The 23,624-nt window shown below is 32.1% G+C and overlaps 1 protein-coding gene across 1 annotated transcript; it reads left to right on the top strand.

Moving 5' to 3' along the window:
• Nucleotides 1–783: 783 nt before the first annotated feature.
• LOC139485387 (uncharacterized) lies at nucleotides 784–22,878 on the top strand. Its single transcript, XM_071269836.1, has 7 exons — nucleotides 784–827; nucleotides 10,377–12,817; nucleotides 15,992–16,205; nucleotides 16,688–16,865; nucleotides 18,308–18,417; nucleotides 21,411–21,825; nucleotides 22,536–22,878. Exons 2-7 carry the CDS (start codon nucleotides 10,385–10,387, stop codon nucleotides 22,639–22,641), a joined length of 3,456 nt encoding a protein of 1,151 aa, XP_071125937.1. The 5' UTR covers nucleotides 784–827; nucleotides 10,377–10,384; the 3' UTR covers nucleotides 22,642–22,878.
• The last annotated feature ends 746 nt before the right edge of the window (nucleotides 22,879–23,624 follow it).

A 23,624-nucleotide genomic window follows, 5' to 3' on the forward strand; every position in this document is an offset into this window, starting at 1 on the left:
TTGATTTTATCTATACACTGTCAATGCTATATTTTGTTTTGTTTTCATCGGGTCAGAATTTATTTCTCTATATCCAATTTCCGGAAAAAGTTTTGTACCTTTTTCAAGTTTTTTCGTACTGAAGATTTTTTTTTGTATCTCATCTATGACCATACATAAGGGAGGTTTTGAATCAAAACAGGGAGAATCAATCCGCTGCATTTCCCGGGGGACTGTGTTCTCCTTAGAGACAAAGTTTATTCAAATCGTCATCCTTTAGTTACACCATTTACAACACCTCAAATTAATCGTAAGCCATAACATTTGAGAGAAAAAGCAGAAAATTTAATCGCGTGATTGGTGAATACAGAATTCAAGTGGAACACCAAATTGGTGAATTGAAAATATACAAAGTATTCAGTACATTATGGAGGCACGCAAGGCCAAAACTAACAGACATTGTGGAAACATTTGCAGTCCTTGTCAACAGACATAAAACATTGTTTAATTAAATATCAACTACAATTAAACATTGTTTAATTAAATATCAACTACAATTAAACATGCTTTGTTCTTTTCATTTTCCAAATTCCACAGCTAGAAGCTCAACGTCTAAAAAAATGAAATGTGACTTAAAGTCCATCATTTTCTTTATAATAAATTTTAAAAAAAATCAATTGTCAATGAAAGCAATAAAATCAATAATGATTTATTTATTTTTTATTTTTGAGACGACCCCTCATATTTTACCTGTCGTAGTCGTTCTCAACTGTAGGTGTCGATAGATGTTGAAAAGGTCTATTTAAATAGATAATTCTTCTAAAAGTAGAAGCCGATCACTTCATGTGGTGAGTTTTTATATATTACATTTCTGCCTTACCTCTTTTGCACGTAATTTGTTCACTGAATTTTCTTTGTTTTAACATCTTTAATGACTTTTATATTCTTAATGTAATATTAAATCAAGTGTTGTTACATAGCTGTTCATTTTCTTTCACGATTCAACATATGGAGAGACTTTAAGTCGACGTATTTTTTAACCTCCTCTTGAAACTACTGGGCCAAAGTTCACTAAACTTCACCACAAGCATCATTTGTGATATGTTGTTTATGTTTGTGTTCGATGACCCCAACTGTTAAAAAAATTACTAGAGATATAACGGGGAAAAAGGCACGTTTTAAAACCGCTATTAAATGAGATAATTTAATATAGACAGAAATCATTTATGTTAAGAATGATGAGGTCTGATTATTGCCCTTGACATCAAAACTGTCAGATTAATTTGTATGTTGGTCATTTCCAAAAATGTCGAATTTTGAAATTGAAAAATTTATTAAAAGTTACTCATTCAAACAACCCGCCAAATAAACAAATCAAAACAAACAGTACTTTAAGAACATCATATTAAAAGATGCAATCTTAAAGATGTCATACAAGAATATCTTGAAACATTTTTTGATCGGTGGTAGTATATTTTGTCTATCCTGTTACCATTTTCAAAAGAAATTTTGGGTTATTAAGAAAAGGTTTAGATAAAATGTTAAGCTTGTTTTACGTAGCCAAATAGATGGTTTTCAAGACAATAAACTTGAGTCTTTTGTAGACGAAACGCGCGTCTGGCGTATATACTAAATTTAGTCCTGGTATCTATGATGAGTTTATTTCTATATATATTTATTCTGTAAAATAACAGTTTATTTGCCAATTTTCCAGGTTGTACTGAAAAATCCCCCTTAAAATTATTTTTCAAAGGTTGTAAAAATTACCACCAGTAATGCAAGTCTAAGATAGCAATTTATATTGTTCGGCATTTTTTCGCCTTTTCAAACAAACCCAACATCAAGTAAATCCCTCATAAGTTAGTTACTTTTCTCTTTATTTCATTGGTAACAGAAACGTACGTTTCTGATATATCACTATATAAAAGTCTATCCTGTTACCGATATCAGTATTGCACCTGCAAATGCTTAATTGGGAAGCTTAAGACGTTATAACCTCAAGATGAGTTCAAACAACGAAATATTTCATTCGTTTTGCACCTATGTGTTAAGATAAAAAAAATAACGAGGTTTTTGGTTACAATTGTCTATCCTGTTACTGTAACCATATCAACAATTGTAACAGGATAGACATAACAGGATAGACAAATGTCTTCGTTCTTGATTGATGTTGTGAAATAACTACTCCCTTTGGTGAAGTGATTATGGTTTTCTATTGTGAATTTGGTTTCCAACATGTTATATGTTATTTTGACAAGCATACTGTTGGTGTAATTAATCAAAATTGTTGGTAACAGCATAAACATGAAAAAAGTACACTCTATTTTTTTCACTAAATGTCTTGAAATTTCTTTTCTCTACACTGCCGTTAAAGAAACGAGGCGTTTTATATGTAGATTACTTTATACTTTTAAAATCAACTAGAACACACCCGCGAAATCGCGGGCATTCAGAGCGTAGTTTATAGTATGTAAAGTGTTGTTGGAAGAATTAGGTAAAATATTGAATGACTGGAGAATTTCAGCAAAAGTATCATAAGTCAAAGGTTATTGGGGACAGGAAAATGTGGGTTTTTTTTAATCCCTCCTCCTTTATTTCCAAAATTCCCAATTTTGGTTTTCTATCAATTTCAATATGAACATAATACATTTAGTGGGGAATTTCAGCAAAAGTATCATAAGTCATAGGTTATTGGGGACAGGAAAATGTTTTTTATATCCCTCCTCCTTTATTTCCAAAATTCCCAATTTTTGGTTTTATATCAATTTCAATATGAACATAATACATTGAGTATGTTATGAACATTTAAGTAAGGAGCCTGTAATTCAGTGGTTGTCGTTTGTTTATGTGTTACATATTTGTATTTCGTTCATTTTTTGTACATCAATAAGGCCGCTAGTTTTCTGGTTTGGATTATGTTACCTTGTCAGTTCAGGGCCTTTAAAAGCTGATTATGCGGTATGGGCTTTGCTCATTGTTGAAGGTCGTACGGTGAACTATAGCTGTTAATTTCTGTATCATTTTGATCTCTTGTGGAGAGTTGTCTCAACATGGCTATCATACCACATCTTTTTTTGTAATCAATGAATTTTGTAAAAGATTTAATAACTGGAAAATTTCAGAAAAGGTATCAAAAGTTCACATGAATAATTTTAGCGCTTATATAAATCTGTATATTATGAACATTCATTACTATATAAATATAGTGTATTTACTTTCAACTTTAAGTTTACTAATCGATCCATGGTGGTCATTGATATAGTATACAGACCCTCTCTATTTAATAAACTATGTGACCGCCGTGGATAGTAAACTTGTAAATGATAGCAGATAGAATTCTTAAAATACAGTATACAGAAAAACGAAAACCGGAAGTCTAATCAGACTTAAAATTTCGTCCAATGACGGGACAATATCCGGATGTCTTTTTTCTCGTTTTTCTCCCAAAATAACTCAATCTGAATAATCATATGAATGGATGACAAATGCGACTATGTACTGTACCTATAGGACACAGAGGCGTGTTGATAAATTTATTGTGGAAAGAAGAGAAGCGACACCAAACATGAGGTCTTCTCGTTTAATAGTATAGATACTGACTGATTCAATATTCATAGGGAGAATAATTTAACGGCTGATTTAAGTAGCGGTAACAGGATAGACACAAACCTCACGTACATGTTGTACGCTGATTGAATTTAGTTTGTAGATAATGTTAAATACAATGATAAAGAAGCTACAATTTTTCGTTAGAGTAATAATTAACGTTCTTAAAAAGTCCCTTTTGCAGATATCAAAGCGACCAGAAAATCGGAAAAAAATCATTTGAAATGTGTTTTTCTGACACTGTACGCACACAAATACCCTCAAAATCGGCCTTAAATGCAGCTTAATCTTATCAAAATAGATGTAAGTTGTGTTTACTATTAATGTTCTGAATCACAAATCAGACAAGCGTTCATTTACAGGATTTAAATCATTACAACTGAAATTTTCATTAGAAATAAAAAAAAAAATATATAGCATGGGTGTACTGAAAATTCGACATTTTTTTTAAATGACCCATATATTGTAGAAGCTGTTGCCCTCATATGACAAAGTTGACCAGTTGATTTCAGTTTTACATAATATATCTTAAACTGTAAACAGTCAAATCACAAAAATACTGAACTTTGAGGAAAATTAAAAACGGAAAGTCCGTAATCAAATGGCAAAATCAAATGACAAAACACATCAGATGAATGGACAACAATTGTAATGTTCCTAATAGAAAGTGTTAATATGGGAGAAATTGTACTTATTAGAGTTATTACAATTTAATGACCATTTTTTATCAATTTTGCAAAAACCTATGATAGATAGATAGAGAGATACAAAATTTAAATAAATAATAAAGATTCTTCGATTAACGAACACGATTAACTTGAACGTCTCATGAGTGCAAATGAGAACCCGAGTTTTTTTAAGGATAGAATCATCAAATTTTGCAGTTGGAGTTATCAAGCACATTTTTAAACCAGACGGGTAAAACAATACAAAAAAAAATTTGGTTTAGCTCACCTTGTTCGGCAATATAAAAAAAAAAATACCAGCTTCAAACCATCCCTATCAATTCATCCAAGATTTAATGGAGATCTAAAAGTGGGTTTAGGAAGGTGTGATGATATCCATATGCTTGTCTGCAATGATGCTGGGGAAACATTATACGAGACATACTCACTATCCTGAATTCGCTCAATTTCATGGTTGGCAACACTTATTAGATAGCGTCCCACTTTACTTTAAGAAGCACAAAATCCATTGGCATTCAATTTTTCAATAAGGTATTTTGAACCAAACTCATGGTACATTTGTAAAGCCAATCCTAAATGAAAAGGAGTAAAAATAAACTAGGCCATATAACTGATTGACTCAACAATTCCCAAGTATTTACTCAATTGGATTTCTCTGGTGCCATTTCATGAGAATAGACTTGGCTGTCTGCAGTATCATCGAGTAACTAAAAAATAAATTGCAATAAATACGAAGGCATTGACTGAATTGAAGAAGGAAGAGACAATTCATCCGAAGTTGGGTATTCTTCTGTGGAAATTTGTAGAGTTTCAAAGTCTTTTCTAAGTATACTTGCAGCGGAATGAAATGTCTGTCCGTGACTTGTGTTAAATACAGTTGACATTGAGATTTTGAGGTCAGTTTTCAATTGACAAGCACTTGATATGGCATCTCAAATAGTGATGCTGCTACTAAATATTATGTTAGATTTGCCTTGAACTTGTTGAAGTTGTTTGACAACTGAGTTTCTATAGAAATCAATTAGTTTAGACTGCATTTTACAAATATGATATTTTAAATTAGAATCAATAGGAAGAAAAGATCTATAACGGTATCATGAGGAATGTTTTTTTTTTTTATCATTGAATCGTAAGTTAGTAAAAGCAGTATCGTGATCTGAGATTTCTGTTTCCACGGGTTTGGAGTTGTTTTGTTTGTTTTTTTTTTTTTTTTTTTTCTTTTTTAGCAAATATTTTGTAATGCAACCAGAATGACAGAGTGCTTAAAGTTTAAAAGATGGACGAGAAACTATTTCAACATTTACTTTATCTGACACGGATAAAACTTCCTAATACGCTCATCTGATTCAAACTTGCGTAGTTTTTGATACTTCTAAAATATTTTGTTACAATATGGGGGAAATAGATAAAAAGATGATAACGTTAAAAAATATATAGATCAGCAAAACATGATCTGCAAATAAGTCTTATGGTGGACAACATCAGTCGAGTCCCTATTGAAGTTATTGCTCTATAATATGATTTTTTACCAATTTTAGTGGTTATGCCTTTTAGGACAAAAACAAATATATGTGTTTGTTATTACATCATTTTTTTATAATATGGTAGGTAGGTAGGTAGGTGGGATTTTTTTTATCGGAGAAGAAAGTGGTTAGTTAAAAAAAAATTGACTGTGATTTATAGGGTTTGGTATGTCAATTTGACATACAAGTGTAGTTTGTGTTGTGGTCTGATCGCAACATGTACCCTCCGGAATTGTTATGGAAATATAATAATATTATTCAACGGGAACTACCAACAAAGTAGCATTATTGAATTTTAAAAAAATAATATAAGAAGGAAAATTTCCATTTATCAATCAAATTTCAAACTTTAATTCTGTTAATGAAGTTCATTGTTTACTTCATCTGACACGTAATATTGTACCTTTTCAACACTTCGTATATGTGACGTCATGGTTATGACTTTTTTGCGTTCAGGCCTGGTTTGTCACTGAGTCGGGTGTGTCTATTGTCTGTGTTGGTCTTCAATGCATTATGTATTATGGTTTTTTTTTTCTGTAATTAGTTAACGTCAGTTTGATCATGTAAATCTTTTATATTCATTTGATAAAATTTACTGTTTGCAATAGCATAAATTGTTCTACTAGTATATAATAAGAATGTTCTTATCACAAGCAAAAAACCCTAGCCGTATTTGGCACAACCTTTTTCAACTTTTGATCCTCAGAGCTGTACAACTTTGTCCCCCTTTTTTTGACTTTCGAACTTTTATATCTGGGCGTCACTGGTAAGTCTTGTTTGGACGAGGCGCGTCTTTGACGTAATGAATTTTAAATCTGATGCCTTTTGTTATCTATTATTCATGTGTTTCTTTGCCTAATACGTTCTGCTATTTATTTGTATTGTAGTCCTGTATTATTATGTTGTCATTTTAATGTTATATTTAACAATGCCATCAAAGTGCGAGGTTTGGCATGCCACAAAACCAGGTTCAACCCACCATTTTTTTCTTTAAAAATGTCCTGTACCAAGTCAGGAAAATGGCCATTGTTATATCATAGTTCGTTTCTGTGTGTGTAACATTTTTACGTTGTGTTTCTGTTGTGTCGTTTGGTTTCTCCTATTTTTGAGTGTGAATTCACATTATTATAAGACGTGTCACGGTACTTTTCTATCCCAAATTCATGTATTTGGTTTTGATGTTATATTGGTTATTCTCATCGGATGTTGTCTAATGATTAGTCCGTTGCTGTGTGTGTTACATTTTAATGTTGTGTCGTTGTTCTCCTCTAATATTTAATGCGTTACCCTCAGTTTTAGTTTGTTACCCCGATTTTGTTTTTTGTCCATAGATTTATGAGTTTTGAACAGCGGTATACTACTGTTGCCTTTATTTACTATATCAAAAATGTATAACATTTTTTTTCAAAAGACAAGGTTCAATAAGGGGCAACTTATATCAAAAACTCAATTAACACTTCATTTGCATTAAAATATATACTTGTAACAACCAATTGTCTATGAATGTGTGCTGAATGAGTATTTTTCACTTTTGCAATGATTATTTTTCTGTCATATGTGTCATTCGTCTGAAGTTATAATCATAAGAACGGATTTCCATTGCCCCGCCTCTTATAAATTGTCTATGAAATGAAAAACTTTAAAGAATCTATACTATTAAACGAGAAGACCTCATTTTGTGTGTCGCTTCTCTTCCGTCCACAATAAATCAATCATCATGCCTCTGTGTCCTATAAGTAACATGCATAGTCGCATTTGTCATCCATTCTTATGATTATTCAGATTGAGTTATTTTGGGAGAAAAACGACAAAAAAAGGAGTCCGGATATGATTCCGTCATCAGACTGACTTTTAGTATAGATAAGACTTCCGGTTTGAAACATTCACAAACACAACCAATCGTATGATAGATAACAAAAAATGAAAAATAAATAAGCCAATCAAATCGTTCTCCATATCATGGTGTTTAAATCAACCACAACTATTATACCCCCTTATAGAGGACAATTATTTTTCGCGTTTATGTACATGTAAACTACGATTATACTACTTTAATATATAGAGACTCTCTGTATTCTGTCTACTGTTTTCTTTCAATTGTTTACTATTTAAGGGGTCATAAAAGTTGCATGTATATTAAAATAAGTAAAACAGTCAAAAAAAAACAATCGTAACTATGATAGATAACAAAAATGAAAAATAAATAAGCCATTCAGAGCGTTCTCCATATCATGGTGTTTAGATAGCAAAAATAACAACTATTATACCTCCTTAGAGAGGACAACTATTGTTCACGTTTATCTACATGTAAACTACGATTATACTACTTTAATATATAGAGACTCTCTGTATTCTGTCAGGGACTTTCTATGTTACTATAGAAAGTCCCTGATTCTGTCTACTGTTTTCTTTAAAAATGTTTACTATTTAGGTGGTCATACCACTTGCATATATTATATATCAATATACTAAATAAATAAATGATTGGGAATACGTTAAAGTAATAAAAAGTCAAGAGAATTTCAGAACGCAATTTGGTTCCGAACAATATCTATCACGCTTTGTGCATGCAGACTCCACGCGGCCTTCACGTGATTTTACTATTTTTAGAATAATTGCATAGTAACCAAATGCACTAGATTCAACCTTTACTAATTATGCAACATTTTCGAATAATTCTCTAGAAAATATTTCAATAGGTTCTAAAATTTATATTGTAAATATACACACTGCAGTTATTAATAGATAAATAAAAAAATAACTTGTACCCTTTAATACATCCAATCACAGCGTTCTTAAGTTGGCTTCCTACGCCCTGTCTTGGGTACACAAAAGGCCAACCTAATGCTGGGAAAATGTAATACTACCGTTTTCCCTATACATCAAACATCATGAAATTGAATATTTTGTCCAGAACTATACGAATGAAAATTATAATAGATCCAAATTTTATTCAGATTGTACTATAAAGAAACCAAAGTTTTTTTTCCGATTTATTTACATAAACTTATTAAATCAGCTGCAGCATTACTATTATATGTAGACCTTCATTACATAAAACAATGGAAATAACATTGTATATTGATATAAACGATAAAACTTGTATTAAAATAAGTAAAACATGCTCAACTTTATCTAAAACTACCTCGACTTAAAACTTTAACCTGAAGCGGGACAGACGGGCGACCGAACGAACGCACGGATGCACAGACTAGATGGGGCATAACAATTTATTGTTGAAAGTGAAAATAGTGATTTGGCAAAAATGAAATTAAGGTAGAGATTAGAGGGAGGCAGTCCCTTTTTTCGGGGCGTCGGAATCGGGTGTTTTGAAGCTCGGGATTTGGGGATTGATCCTTACGGGATCTGGGAATATATTTTTCGATTTCGGGATTTCGGGATATGAATTTCTTTAAATTCTGCATCTCGGGATTTCGGGATCATGACCCCTCCGACCACCCCTCAAATAAGCCTTATTCGGTCTTAGTCATTTATACAAGATTCATATCCTACCATTGGCATGTTAGTAAGGCTCTCAAAAGAAAAAAGCAGATGGATTGACCTTGAAGCATATTTTATTAGACTTATAATGGTTATATATAAGCAGTTACATTTATTTGATGTTTGAAACGGTGCAAATTTTTAATTTGATTTGACTTTTACCAAAAGAAGCATTGTAGCAAAAGAGAAGAATAATTGTGGTCTGAGGCCAGAAACACGAAAATAATTGAATTTAACAGAAAGGAAACAAATATCGGACTTTGTAAAAAGGGAGAGGGCTTTTGATACCTTTTATGAAATTCTCCATACATAATATCTTTTACAAAAAAATCATCCTACAACAGCTCACAAGCTGTATGTGCCCGTGATTTCGCGGGTGTGTTCTAGTTATTTATTATAGTACAATCTGAATATACAAATAAGTACATGTTTAAAAATACAAAAGAATCGGCCAGCCAAATAAACTTATGGTGCACTTTCTGATAATAAAAGGTCTATTCTAAATCATGAAACATATTTATGAAATCAAAATTTAAGTTTGTTACTTACATGAAAGAAAAATTGAACGCATTTAACATATGTTATAAGATATGACAATTGTTTGGTAGTTTATTTACACACTACATTTATGTTGATTGATTTTGCAACTGTTTTACTCTTCTTACTATTTAGGAGTTCTTTTAACTTATCCATTGATGAAAGGTCCGGGAATTCTTAGTCATGAAGCTCGAAGGAGCTTTTTACGAATATTGTTATGAAAATTTTTTCATGAAGTGGAGCTAATCTTCTACTTCGTCATTGTTACACATATTACATAGTCTTTGTTCAACAAGAATATTTCTGATACGCCTGTCACATCTGACTAGACACACTATATCTATGTGTATTGATATGAAAACTATGTCTACTTCACTACTTGAGGGACTTTTGGAAAGATCTAAGCCGATTTTTTAAAAGATAGATGGCTTAGAGTTCATAAGCTCTGTACCGATGATATTTATCATTTAATAGTGATTTTACTTGTTTAATTAAGTTTTTCAAAATTAATATTCCTTTATTTTGTATGTACTTTTATTTCTAGCAGTTATCATGTCTACCATTCAATGGTATTTATTGGTGATTTTGCATAGTGTGTATTTGCAACGTGCCACTGCAACAGTCTTTGTAAATGAATCTACGCATATTGAATTAAGAAAACTTTGCATTACACTTGCTTTACCTGCTAAAGCATCAGGTCCTGATTTCGAAATGTTTGAAAACCTATATAATGATCAATTATTTAAAGCAGGGAATAATATATTTGATAACATAAATGATAACAAAGCTCGCATTAACACTACAGAAGCAGAATGCAGTATTTTAGATACTTCAACTGTTGGTTGTGTGTACTTACGTTTGTATAAAATAGGACAATATACGAAATCCGATTTACAGAGACTCGGTAGTGTTTTGGACACTGAACATGACAACATTTCATATATGTATTCAGTTCTGCTTCTGGCCTGGTACCTTGATCCAGTTTTATTAAAGTTAAATTGTGGCCCTGTTGATTTGATTTCAAAAATACCAATAGCTCAGTGGAAATATGCTGCCGAATTTGAAACGCATCTGTTAACACGATCTAATGTATGTTCATGGACTAAACCGTTCCGAAAGACTGTTTCTGAACATCTAATTTCTGAAGTTTCAGAGTGGTGCTTAATCAACCGTGACGACCCATATTGTCAACTGATTCCCTTTTTTGAACTGGTAGATTCTATATATAATCTTTGTGGTTTGGTGACAGAGGCAGATTGGAATGAATCTTCATTGGAAATTAAAGCTGCAAAGTTTTCAATTTTTACCTTATTCCAAAGAGCACCTAAAGATATGCATCAAAATTCTAAGATAGAGAAAAGTGAAATAACAAAAATAACAACAGAAATTCTAACTACCTTTTATGATGAGTTCAGATCCAAACAATTGATCAAGACAAACAACCTTCTAAAAATACTTCCTAAAAGTTCTGCTATTAAATGCAACTTTATGGCCGAATATCCATCATTTGATTGGCTTCTGTGTGCATTCGCTAAAACATTAGACCAATTAAGGTCATTTGTTCTTACGTATGGAATAGGTGTCTCTGGATATAGTTCAAAAAGAAAGGTCTTGGTAACGTCAATTGATTATAAAGAATACATAAAGAACGTGCGAATCTCACAAATAAAAGAGCTGAGTCAAGAAATATCACTTGATCTGCAGGTTGCTGCTGTTCAAATAAAAAACGAAATTCAAGATCGCTTCCAACAACTAGGAACTTATTTCAAAAGCCTAGCTGAGTTTGAAAGTAAAAAATTAACAGCAGATATAGATAGTATACAATCTGATATTGATTCATACACAATTGTTCACGAAAAAGCAAAAACAAAACTAAAGTCGTCACTTGGGGCTCTTCTGCTGCTTTTTACTTCAGCAGCAACAGGTGATTTAGTTGAAGCAGGCGTAAAATTAGCAGCACGTGCTGCAGAAGCATCAAATCCTCTTAAATGGATCTTTAATAGTGGCAATACAGTTGATGTTTTGGAGGCTACCAATGAAGTAGCACAAGCTACTGCAATCCTTGCTAAAGCTCTTTCTAAAACAGGCTATTTGATAAAGCTACAAAAACTATCGGCCGAAATCAGCAAAAAAATAAATAAAAACGCACCCTTACTTCAAACAATCAAGAATATCCTAGACAGAGTTACACCAGAATCAATATCCGACGAAAAGTTTACCAGCCTGCAATCTGATTTTTTTAAACATTACGAAAATTACTCTGGAAAGCTTCAAAAGTACGAGTTGACTGTTCTTGGTAGCTATTGGGAAGGTTTCATCGATGACCTTTGTTCATCAATTGAAGAAACAAGTGGCCTGGCGTCAGCGGCGTTCAAAACAACATTATGGGCTACAAACGCTTGTCCAGATGCAAAGGCAAATGCTATAAAGCTTGTGGTGTCATTAGAAGAAATCTTTGATTTTCAAGAAAATCTACTGGAGAAGATGTCTTCGTTGATGAGATCACTGACACAAATACAAAGCTCTTCAATACTTGGTTCAGGAACACGAGCAAGGTTTCCTAGTAATTTAACTATTTTCGAAATAAAATCATTTGCAGCTGCATCTTATATATCAACGAGCATTGTACAATTTACTAACGTGTATATGCTTTGTGACATCCTAGAATACAAGATGGGAAGAAGGCCAAATGACTGTCAAGGTTTTTCTACAAATGTTGATAGGTTACTGTCTTTGCCAGACGTAAGGTGCAATCCAATTTTAAAATACGTAGATTTACCCACTCAATCAGACTCATTTAATGAAACAAATCGAAACTGGATAGATTTATCAAAATTATACAAAGGTGAAACTGTTCAATTTCAAATTCCGAACTCAAACTGGCTTATTGACAGAGGGTGGATTCCGGAGGCCCATAAGAACTTTGCGATTTATGTTGACGGGTTTGAAATGTACTTGCCAGTGCAAAGCAGTTCCTCAAATCAGGTAACCAAAAATATGTATTGTGAAAATTTTCATTTGATACTATTATTTTTTATTTCTTCAAATGATCAATACATAATAAGAATATTTTTGTAAAAAAAAACAGGAGTATATATACTAGTAAAAAAAGAAACGTTACAGAAGTTTTTATTAGTTTTTGGAAAGTTCGTGCATAATTAAATTATGTGGTATCTGAACATTTAAAAGTTAATAGAATGTTTGTATCTGTATCGATTTTGAACGTTTGAATACGTTTTAAAATGTTGTAATGTCGTTTTCAGATCAGAAATTGACGTTTTTATTTATTACTTTCTAAATTAAACTTTACGGAAGCGTATTAGGGATATAGAAAAAATAAAATTAGCAGTGAACTTTTTTTGTGAAGGTCGAAATTTTGACATTTCAAATTTTAAAATTTCGACTTTATCTCGAAATTTTAACTTTTCTTATCTTGAAATTTTGACTTTCTAAAATCTTGAAATTTCGACTTTTCAAAAAGTCGAAATTTTGACTTTTTTAGAATTCGAAATTTTGCCTTTATAAAATGCCGAAATTTCGACTTTAAACTCAAAATTTCCACTTTTTTAAAACTCGAAATTTCGGCTTTTTCTAAACTCGAAATTTCGACTTCTTTTAAACACAAAATTTCGACTTTTTTTAAACTCAAAATTTCGACTTGTTTTAAACTCAAAATTTCGACTTTTCCTAAGTATTTATACGTTTGCGATTACCACATTCACAGTCATTTATACATGTATCAGCAAGCGGAGAACCATATACATCATAAACTTAATAAGCATATTTAAATAAACTAAACCATGATTTTAAAGAGGTTATTTTAGATAGAAAATCTTGTTTTGCCGAAGAATAGATAAAATGTGTTTCACGTTCAAATACATATTTCAAGTCTGGACTTCAGATATGTGTACCAAGACGACCCGTTATTCCGACACACCTATATTACGACATACTTTTATTCAACAGACTAAGATATAAAGACAAGGGTGAATAGTTGTGTCATAAGAATGTCAACTTGTAGAGTTTAATCAATGTTCCAGAAAAAAGAACCATTATTTCAAAATTCCAAAACTAGAAACCCGAGCAGCTCATTTGTCATCCCGAATATGCATGGCATTTTTGGCTACTTGATTTACCATTGTTTAAACAAGGCAAAGTCAGTGACTTGCTATTGGGAAACCAAACAGGCCTTTGAAACTGCGATGCTAAATGTTCTCAGATCTGACAATTCTATGACAGTGTCGTGGGAACTAAAACATGGAATATGGGAAAACATTTTTTTTTCTGTCAACACGCATGTCCTTTCCGAATTCAATATTAAATGCTAACCCATATCTTAATTTAAGAACAAAACCAATTTCAAAATATAAATTGTCAAAATGTGTGGATGACTCTTTAATAATTTGCGTCAGTGTCTACTCCTGCTAAAATTGTAATAAATGTGTTTGAATACTAACATCAAAGTTTTAAAAGTACTTAGAAAAAGTAAAAATTTCGAGATTTCAACAGCCGAAATTTTGCGATCAAAGTCGAAATTTTGAGTTTACAAAAAGTCGAAATTTTGAGTTTAAATTATTAATTTGAAATTTCGATTTTAAAATAAGTCGAAATTTCGAGTTTTAAAAATGTCGAAATTTTGAGTTTAAAAATAAGTTGAAATTTCGAGTTTAGAATAAGTCGATATTTCGAGTTTTAAAAAAGTCGAAATTTTGAGTTACAAATAAGTTGAAATTTCGAGTTTTAAATAAGTCGAAATTTCGAGTTTTAAAAAAGTGGAAATTTCGACTTTTTGTAAGTCGAAATTTTTGAGTTTCAAAAAAGTCAGAATTTTGACTTTTCAATAAGTCGAAATTTTAAGATTTTAGAAAGTCAAAATTTCAAGTTTAAGTCAAAATTTCGAAATTTGAAAAGTCAAAATTTCGACTTTGAAAAAAAAGTTCACTGCAAATTTTATTTTTTTCTATGTCCCTAATACGCTTCCGTAAAACTTTATCCCGGTGTGTTAGAATTGCTATAATGGTCACACATTGTGTCGATTAAATCAGTTAACCCTATACGTAAGTCAACACCCAACTCCGTTTACGTCAAAATGAGAGGGAAAGAAGCATTGGGATGTTGCAAGCAGGAATGTCAAAAAAAATCATTTGAAAAGCAAGTTAACTTATATATATGTTAGGTTCGTCTTGGGGGGAAAAGGCACACCACAGGTCGCCCTCGATTCGGAAGAGAAGACCTCGAGCAACGACGTTACATCAGGACAGGCAAATTGGTAGAACGCAAATGCAAAAAGAAAAATAACGGCTAGTCGTGAAACCGGAAAAGCTAACAACAGATTTTTAGACAGAACTATCCGAAATTGCCTGTGTCAGTTGTTGACTTCGGACACGACGTCCGTTGAATGGAGCCAGCTTCATTTATGTCTTTATTTACATTGATATAAAGATGTATAATTCATGGTTATAATTGTTATTTTATACGTTATATGACATGAAATTGGTGTAATGTTTCTTTTTTACTAGTATATCTGTATCGATGTTCTATGCATAATATTGAGACGAATTTTATGATTTAAGGAATGACTGTAATATTTATTCTGTGACCTATGAAGAAATAGCATCAAAAATGTGGTGCACACTGAATAACCCGCGTAGCTGGTTATTTTAAAGTGTGCACCACATTTGTATGTTATTTTGAATAGACAGAAACTATATTTCAGTCATTTCTTATAATTTGTTTCTAAATTCCATTTTAACCGGAGTAAACTATGAAAAACGTTGATGACGTCACGATCACATGACACAATGATTTCTTTGAGCTGATAAACAAAACAACGTTAGCCAATCAGAAGACGCGTAACATCCAAAATTAAATTACAATTATAATAACAGTTTAATTTTAATTGTTTTCATCTTCAAACAAATTTTAATACTAGAATAAGTACATGTAATGTGTGATGTCTTCTTTTTTTTATCATAAAAATGATGTCATTCTTTTTCATTTTTTATCTACTTTTTTATTGAAATATTTTGCTTTTCAAATTTTTATAAAAACTTTTTTCTTGCAAACTTGGAATAATGAAATTATTTCATCTGATTATTTGATATTTTTACAAACGAGTGTTAAATAATTATAATCATCATCATTTCAATCTGTGCATAGGTAGAAGTGATTGTTACTCCAAGCAATACCGGAAACAGATTGTATGATTACAAAGACGGAACTGACTATATAATAACACCCTCTGTTCCTATGCGGATGTCATACTCTCTAGGCAAAGACCTTACCTGCCGTCAAGAACGTATCGAAAATCCATACCGTGTTTGCGATACTGATGGAGGGAATTTGATGCCACAGATATGCATTCACACACTAGGTAATAATGTAAAAAAAACAACTATGATAAAGTATACAAGATCAGACTAACAGCCAGCTTTTGTAAAATAAATATTCAGAATCCATTTGGAATCGAAATACTAGTATACCGCGGGGTAACTGTTGGTTTACCGATGTTCAAAAAACGAAAATCGTTTTGAATATACAAACCAAGAAAACGTTTCCTTTGAACCGTATCAATTTCATCCGTACAGTATGTGACAGTACAATAAAGCAGTGTCGGATGTGTCGACAGTACAATAAAGCAGTGTCGGATGTGTCGACAGTACAATAAAGCAGTGTCGGATGTGTCGACAGTACAATAAAGCAGTGTCGGGTGTGTCAACAGGTTCAATTTTCCCTACAATGCATACATTTCTAAGAATTAAGATCCAATTGGGATCAAGCAGAACATATAGAAAATCTCAGTAATATTGACAAATTCTATTAAGACTAGATATAATATTTTTTTATTTTATTTAGGTACCGATAGTGTGATCGATCCTGATAAAATCAAGCCATCAATATACGGTCAACTAGATATTACAGTTTCCGGATTAGAAAGGTCCCATCTTTCAACACCTTCGACTAAAGTCCCAATCAAAGTTGGACTTAAATATTGCTTTATTGACCCATATGAACGGAGAAAAAAGAGAAACACGTAAGGCATTAACTAATTACAATTCTCATTATTCATCAATTACGTACTTCCAAAAATATTTATTCATTGTATCGGTAACTACTCGTGCATCTATGTAATTTTCATACACACATAAACATGTGCCACATATCAGATTGGTGACAATCAAATACACTAATTTAAATGTGTCACGTGTCATATGAGTGACAAAAGTGACTTTTGGATTAATTTCATTCATTTTTTTCGTAAATACTAGTATTGAGCGCCATCAATTCTACAATACATTCATTGAAAAATCTGTATGTGCTTCTCCCAAGTCTCGAGCCTGTAATTCAGTGATTGTCGTTTGTTGCCGTAAAACGTGTTTTTCGTTCATTATTTTGTACATTGATTAGGTCGTTAGTTTTCTCGTATGAATTGTTTAAAATTTGTCATTTCGGGGTCCTTTATATCTGAAAATGTGGTATAGGCTTTGCTCATTGTTGGAGGCCGTACGGTGACATATATTTGTAAATTTCTGAGTCATTTGGTCTCTTGTGGAGAGTTTTCTCATTCGCAATCATACCACATCTTCTTTTTATAATTGGTAAGATGATAGAAAACAAGAAAATTTTGCTTGAAAAAAACATTTGTACAAATCAGCTCAGGGTAGAAATGCAAAATCTAGACGAACGCGCGCGCTTCATGACTTCAGTGAAAATAATTTATACAGTTGAAATGCCAAATATATAACGAAGTAGATAAGAAAACCTGATTATTTTGAATGATTGCATAATTAAACAGTGATATCTCAAAAAAAGGACCGTATTAACCACAATCATCGATCTAATGTACATTGTCAATCTCCTTTAATGACAGGCTTGTCGTCCATTTTTCCTCAATCAGATTGAGGAGGAAAGGACGACACGTCTGTCTATATTATGAGATTGCATGGTTTTGTGGTTGTAAGCATTCATCAAAGGTACCAAATGTACCAGTTTTGGTAATATTATATTCATATTTTCGTATCATAGCGTTGAAATGTTTATATTCAAGCAATGAAACTAAACGAAAATAATATGAAAAGGTTGCCTCCTGTAAAAAGTACATTATGTGTATGTGATGGAGTTTGGAGGGGGAAAATATGTTCCATTTTCAATTTATTCTTAATACTTGTGTAGAAAATTGCTATGCTACGAAAATTATTGATGGATTCAAGCTGCAAGTGAAGAACTGAAAAACTTGCTTTAAACATGATTTTCTTTTTGTAACTCTAAACTCTAAAACTAAATGATTTGGAAGCTTAAAATGTCCCTTATTGCTGTCGAACTTTTGATATTTAAATTTTGTTAAGGCCTCATTTACAAGAGCCAGATCAAGAACGACCATTATGACAATTTTCAAAATTACAGATCTCATGAAATAAAATTCACAAGTCAGCTTTTTCATTATAATTTATGAGAAATTTATCTTGTCCTTTGTAGGAGACGGACGGTAGGTGACATATGTTGTAGCGGTAATAGTTTTTACAAGGATGGCCATTGTCAGGATTGCCCTCCAGGTACCATTTCAAAGTTTAATGGATTGTTCTGTGGTGAGTTTGAAAATAAAATTGGTTTTACATAGTTGGAAGCATTTTAATCCTTGCTACATTCTAGTCCATTTTTTACGAAAGACGCTTACCTTGAGTTTTGAGTTTTGAGTCTTGAGAACTAAGTATGTATCTTGGTGATAGGAATTATAGCATTTGTGGAAAGTTTTACCCAAGTGTTTATTTTATGTTGAGACATGGCACCGCCTGTTCAATCTAATGGAAAAATACAGGAGAGAAAAAATTGTATCAATGCAGTTAGTACGTCTTGTTTGATCGTAACTTAATGTTAGCAAGGACACTTTTTTTTACAGCGATGACCGTGAGGTCATTCCGGTGTATTGCTATTGCCTAGATTTCCATAATGTAATATTCGTTTTGGTTTTTTAACCGACCTATAAACATTATGAATACGCAGACATCATCAAGTGCAAACTAACATTTCTTATCGCTTGTTATAAATTCATTTCTACAATGAATACTCATCAAATTCTGTTTAAAGAATATAAATTGATAATATTAAAATGTTTTGTTATATGTATATACATGCAAGTGAAAAATCATTAATATCTATGAACACGTATGCGAAAGAATATCTCAAGAGCGTTTGCAATCTTAAGGAACGATAACTCTCCATGGATGATTAAACATTTTTTTGCGGGAAAATACGAATAAAATTGAGAATGGAAATGGGGAATGTGCCAAAGAGACAACAACCCGACCATAGTGCAGACAACAGCAGAAGGTCACCAACAGGCCTTCAATGCAACGAGAAATTCTCGCACCCGGAGGCGTCCTTCAGCTGGCCCCTGAATGCCTACTCAAATCCATTCTATTAGAAAAATCGTATTATTACAGAAGAGTGACGTGTCATCCCTGCACTTGCACTGCACTTTTATTAATATAGTAGAATTGAATGGTATACAATAAACTAGAGTATACTGATTTGTCTCACTACAATATAATTACGAAAAGGATGAATTCCCTGTCATTTATTTTTCATCTACGCACGAACTTGTCCCCCAAAAAACATATCTGTACATTAACCTTACTTTCAGGTATAGAGATGTGATTTTTATGCCCCACCTACGATAGTAGAGCGGCATTATGTTTTCTGGTCTGTGCGTCCGTTCGTCCGTCTGTCTGTCTGTTCGTCCGTCTGTCCCGCTTCAGGTTAAAGTTTTTGGTCAAGGTAGTTTTTGATGAAGTTGAAGTCCAATCAACTTGAAACTTAGTACACATGTTCCTTATGATATGATCTTTCTAATTTTAAAGCCAAATTAAACTTTTGGCCCCAATTTCATGGTCCACTGAACATAGAAAATGACAGTGCATGTTTCAGGTTAAAGTTTTTGGTCAAGGTAGTTTTTGATGAAGTTGAAGTCCAATCAACTTGAAACTTAGTACAAATGTTCTCTATGATATTATCTTTCTAATTTTAATGCTATATATATTTTTTATCCAATTTCATGGTCCATTGAACATGGAAAATAATAGTGCGAGTGGGGCATCCGTGTACTTTGGACACATTCTTGTTTTTTTCTGAGATAAGTGCTTGTTGGACCATCCACAAGAACTTGCGGTCATCCGATGTTTAGTACTTTAGTACTTTGTTTTACCTTATCTAACCTAGAAATGCTCTTCAGTTAGGTTGGTTACACTCAATCATATCAAATTACGTGGTTCATCTGCCTGTTGTAAAGGTTTTGCTTAACATATTAACACTATGAACATTAAAAAATCAAATGAAGTTTGACTAAAGAACAGTTTTATACGGAAGTCCATAGGAGACCTTAACAACATTATATCATATCGTTATTCAAATATAGATATCGTTATTTCGATATGATTAAATCGTTATCTCGATACATTTATATCGTTATATCAATATTTTTATTTGGTTATCTCGATCAAATTAAATCGTTAACTCGATATATTTTTATAGTGTGTCCAAATATGTTTATCCTTATACTGATATATTTATTTCGTTATCTCGATATAATTATATTTTTTTAAAGTAAAAAGAACCATTACGCCCCTCTCAATCCGCAACTGAATGCGCCTTACAGACAATTTGCAACAGGCGAGACATATCTCTTTGAACACTGTCATAACTATGGTCATATTGGTTACACCTAGGCCCAACACCTATATATATAGTTCAATTGTAATCAAAAGGGGTTTGATAGGTTTAGAGCCAAACTATTCGATCTAAATGTATGTCCGTTTCGTTCCCCTATTATTGTATGTCCCTTTTAAAGCAAAAGAAATGCCGGGAAGACTGTAAGTTGTTACAAAAAATGTCCAACAGCCCAAAAACTATCATAATATTACGTTGGGCAACTGAGTATGAAGTAATCTATTCCATGAGATAGTGATTAAATTATATCGATACAACGATATAATTTTATCGAGATACCGAAATAATTATACCGGGACAAAACGGTATAAAATATATCGAGATACAGATTTAATTATATCGAGATAAAGATATAAAAATATCGATATAACTATATCGATGTAACGATATAAATATCGATACACGTATGTGAATATCGAGATGACGATATAAATATATCGATATAACGATTTAATTATATCGATATAACGATTTAATTATATCGATATAACGATTTAATTATATCGAAATAACGATATATATATTGAGATAACAATAAGATATAATATTTTTAGGTCGCCTATTGGCTCCGTAGTTTTATCCACAACCTTTGATATATGTTCATTTTAATATGTATGTATAAAGTTTGGTTTAGAGGTTAAGATTGACAATGTTGTTTCACAGATAGTGTTTTTTGTAAATCGGTTCTACGTATATCTGAGAGCATTGCAAAGAAAAGTTAAAGAAAGAGTTGATAAAAGCCGATAAAGCTAGAGTAAAGAAAGTGACTTCGTATTATCCATGTTTATTTCTGTATTACATGTACATTACTATGTCGTATGATCATCTGAAAGGTCTCTTTTATTACTTTTTATAGGTAACGTTATTGACGTCATATATGCTGAACAAATTTTGCAAGATTTTACATATGCTGATGCAGTGACCGGATGTAGAAACAGTGGAAAGAAACTAGCCAGCAAAGATAGTCTCCTTCTGGCAAGAGATTTGGGGAGTCAGAGCTGTCTTTGTGGATGGATAGAAGGCGGTATTGTCGATTCGGCAAGATCAAGAGCTGATTGTGACGTACAAACACAATGTCAATTTGATGAATATATGAAGTATGCATACTGTGATTCAACATACGAACTTGTCACACTACCGTTAATCAACAATAAAGAGCAGACGACAAGTGGATTATCCATTGGAGCCATTTTAGGGATTATTGTTACTATTATTGTCATATGTGCTCTGATTGCTTTTGTTCTATACAAACGAAACAACTTGTGCAATGTGTAAGTATAAGTCATGAAAATCCTTTATAATACATTTACACAGTTTGTTTGATATGATAACATTGTTTGAAGAATATAGTTGTTCAAACTAACAAATGTTTCATCAAATTTTCATGACAAAATGGGGAAAGCTGATTTTTCTTGCAGTATCAATATAGCTACATCACACAATCTTTTGTCTCTTAGCAAAAATTGCCATTTCAAGCGATCTCGACTGGTAAACTACATTTACAATTGATGTACTTAGTTATAATATGAGGATAAACCTTAAACACATTTTATAAAACAAATACATGTATTAGTTTTGAACTTCGTTAAGCACAATGCTTTAAACATGTTGTAGGAGACTTGCACGTTTCGGAATGCCAAAACTGTATAAATTTATTTATTTAGAGTCTGCTCAATAGATTATTTAATCTATATTGGGTTCTGCCTAATATTTGACATACCACAATCATCTAAAATGTTCTTTATAAATTTTGACCACTTGAATACGTACATAACCGTAATCTGTGTAGTAAACATGTAGCAATACAAAAATGAGGATGGATAATTTCGTAACATACCCTTTAACCACTACACCAAATAGTTGTCATACTTATCTTTATTGATAGTGTTGTAGTAAAATAGGAAAATATCCTCACTCGCCATAAATGAAGAAAAAGAAAGACGATTTCGGTATTCATTTTGAAATATTCCTTCTATTTCAGAATCAAAAGAAGAAACATCCCAACTGAAGAGTCTGGTATGAATAGCAATAGCGCTTATCAAGACTTTGATATGATTAACGTGAACAAAAAGCAAGCGAAATTTTAAAACAGGAAATTACAATGACATGTTATAACATTGTTACTCCACTTTGAATTGACAGTTTATTTTGTTAGTGTGTATGTTTTTCACTATGGTCTTCGTTCCACACTTGATAAAACCAGATGTCTGCTTTGTATTCTACAGATTGAGAAATAACTTACTAGGACCTAATATTATTCAAGGACTTTGTTACATCCGATTTCATTGAGTGTGTAGACAAAGGTAATATCTTTGGTTAGCTTGCTTGTTAGCTGAACCGTTAAGTCATTATTAAGTCAAGTATAATACCCTCCTTTCGTAGTAGCCTAGTCCAACAGACAGATAGATAAGTTATCTGTCGGACTAGTCTACTCTCAAAGTAGGATAGTTTACCTAACCTAACAATGACTTCACGGCTCAACTAACTAGCAAGCTTACCAAAGATATTACCTACGCCTACACACTCAATAAAATCGGCACGATAAGCAGCATATTTTAACTCTATATTATGATTTGCTGAAACAATTGCCATTGCTTCGTGAACATATTTAATAGACTAGATAATTCTTCATGTCAAAATACTGACGCACTGTTTGTTTGGGTATTCATTGACAATAAACTTAATATGGCGAGTATTGGAATGCAGTGTACAAAGCAGATATCTTTGCACAATGTATGCAGCGTATTAAAATGCAGTGCCTCAAGTAGATTTTCGGCTCCTCATATTTGCAGAATTGTTTAGTTAAACTTGGTGCAAGTAACTTTGAAAGTTCTTAGCTATGTAATATATTTAAAAGGTATTTTATTTTATATGTAGTTTGTTTTATGAACCACTGAACTTTTATTATTGAGAATCACAGTAGCAACAAATAATAAAATTTATGAACTTCCATTATGATTTTATATTTCAGTTTAACGTTTTAGTCATAGATCTTACGTTCCTTTATATTTATAAATCGCTTTTTTTCAATGTTTTTCTTTTAAAGGTTCTGATGAAGATATTTTGAAAG

This window comes from Mytilus edulis, chromosome 8 (assembly GCF_963676685.1).
Source record: "Mytilus edulis chromosome 8, xbMytEdul2.2, whole genome shotgun sequence".
NCBI lineage: Eukaryota > Metazoa > Mollusca > Bivalvia > Mytilida > Mytilidae > Mytilus > Mytilus edulis.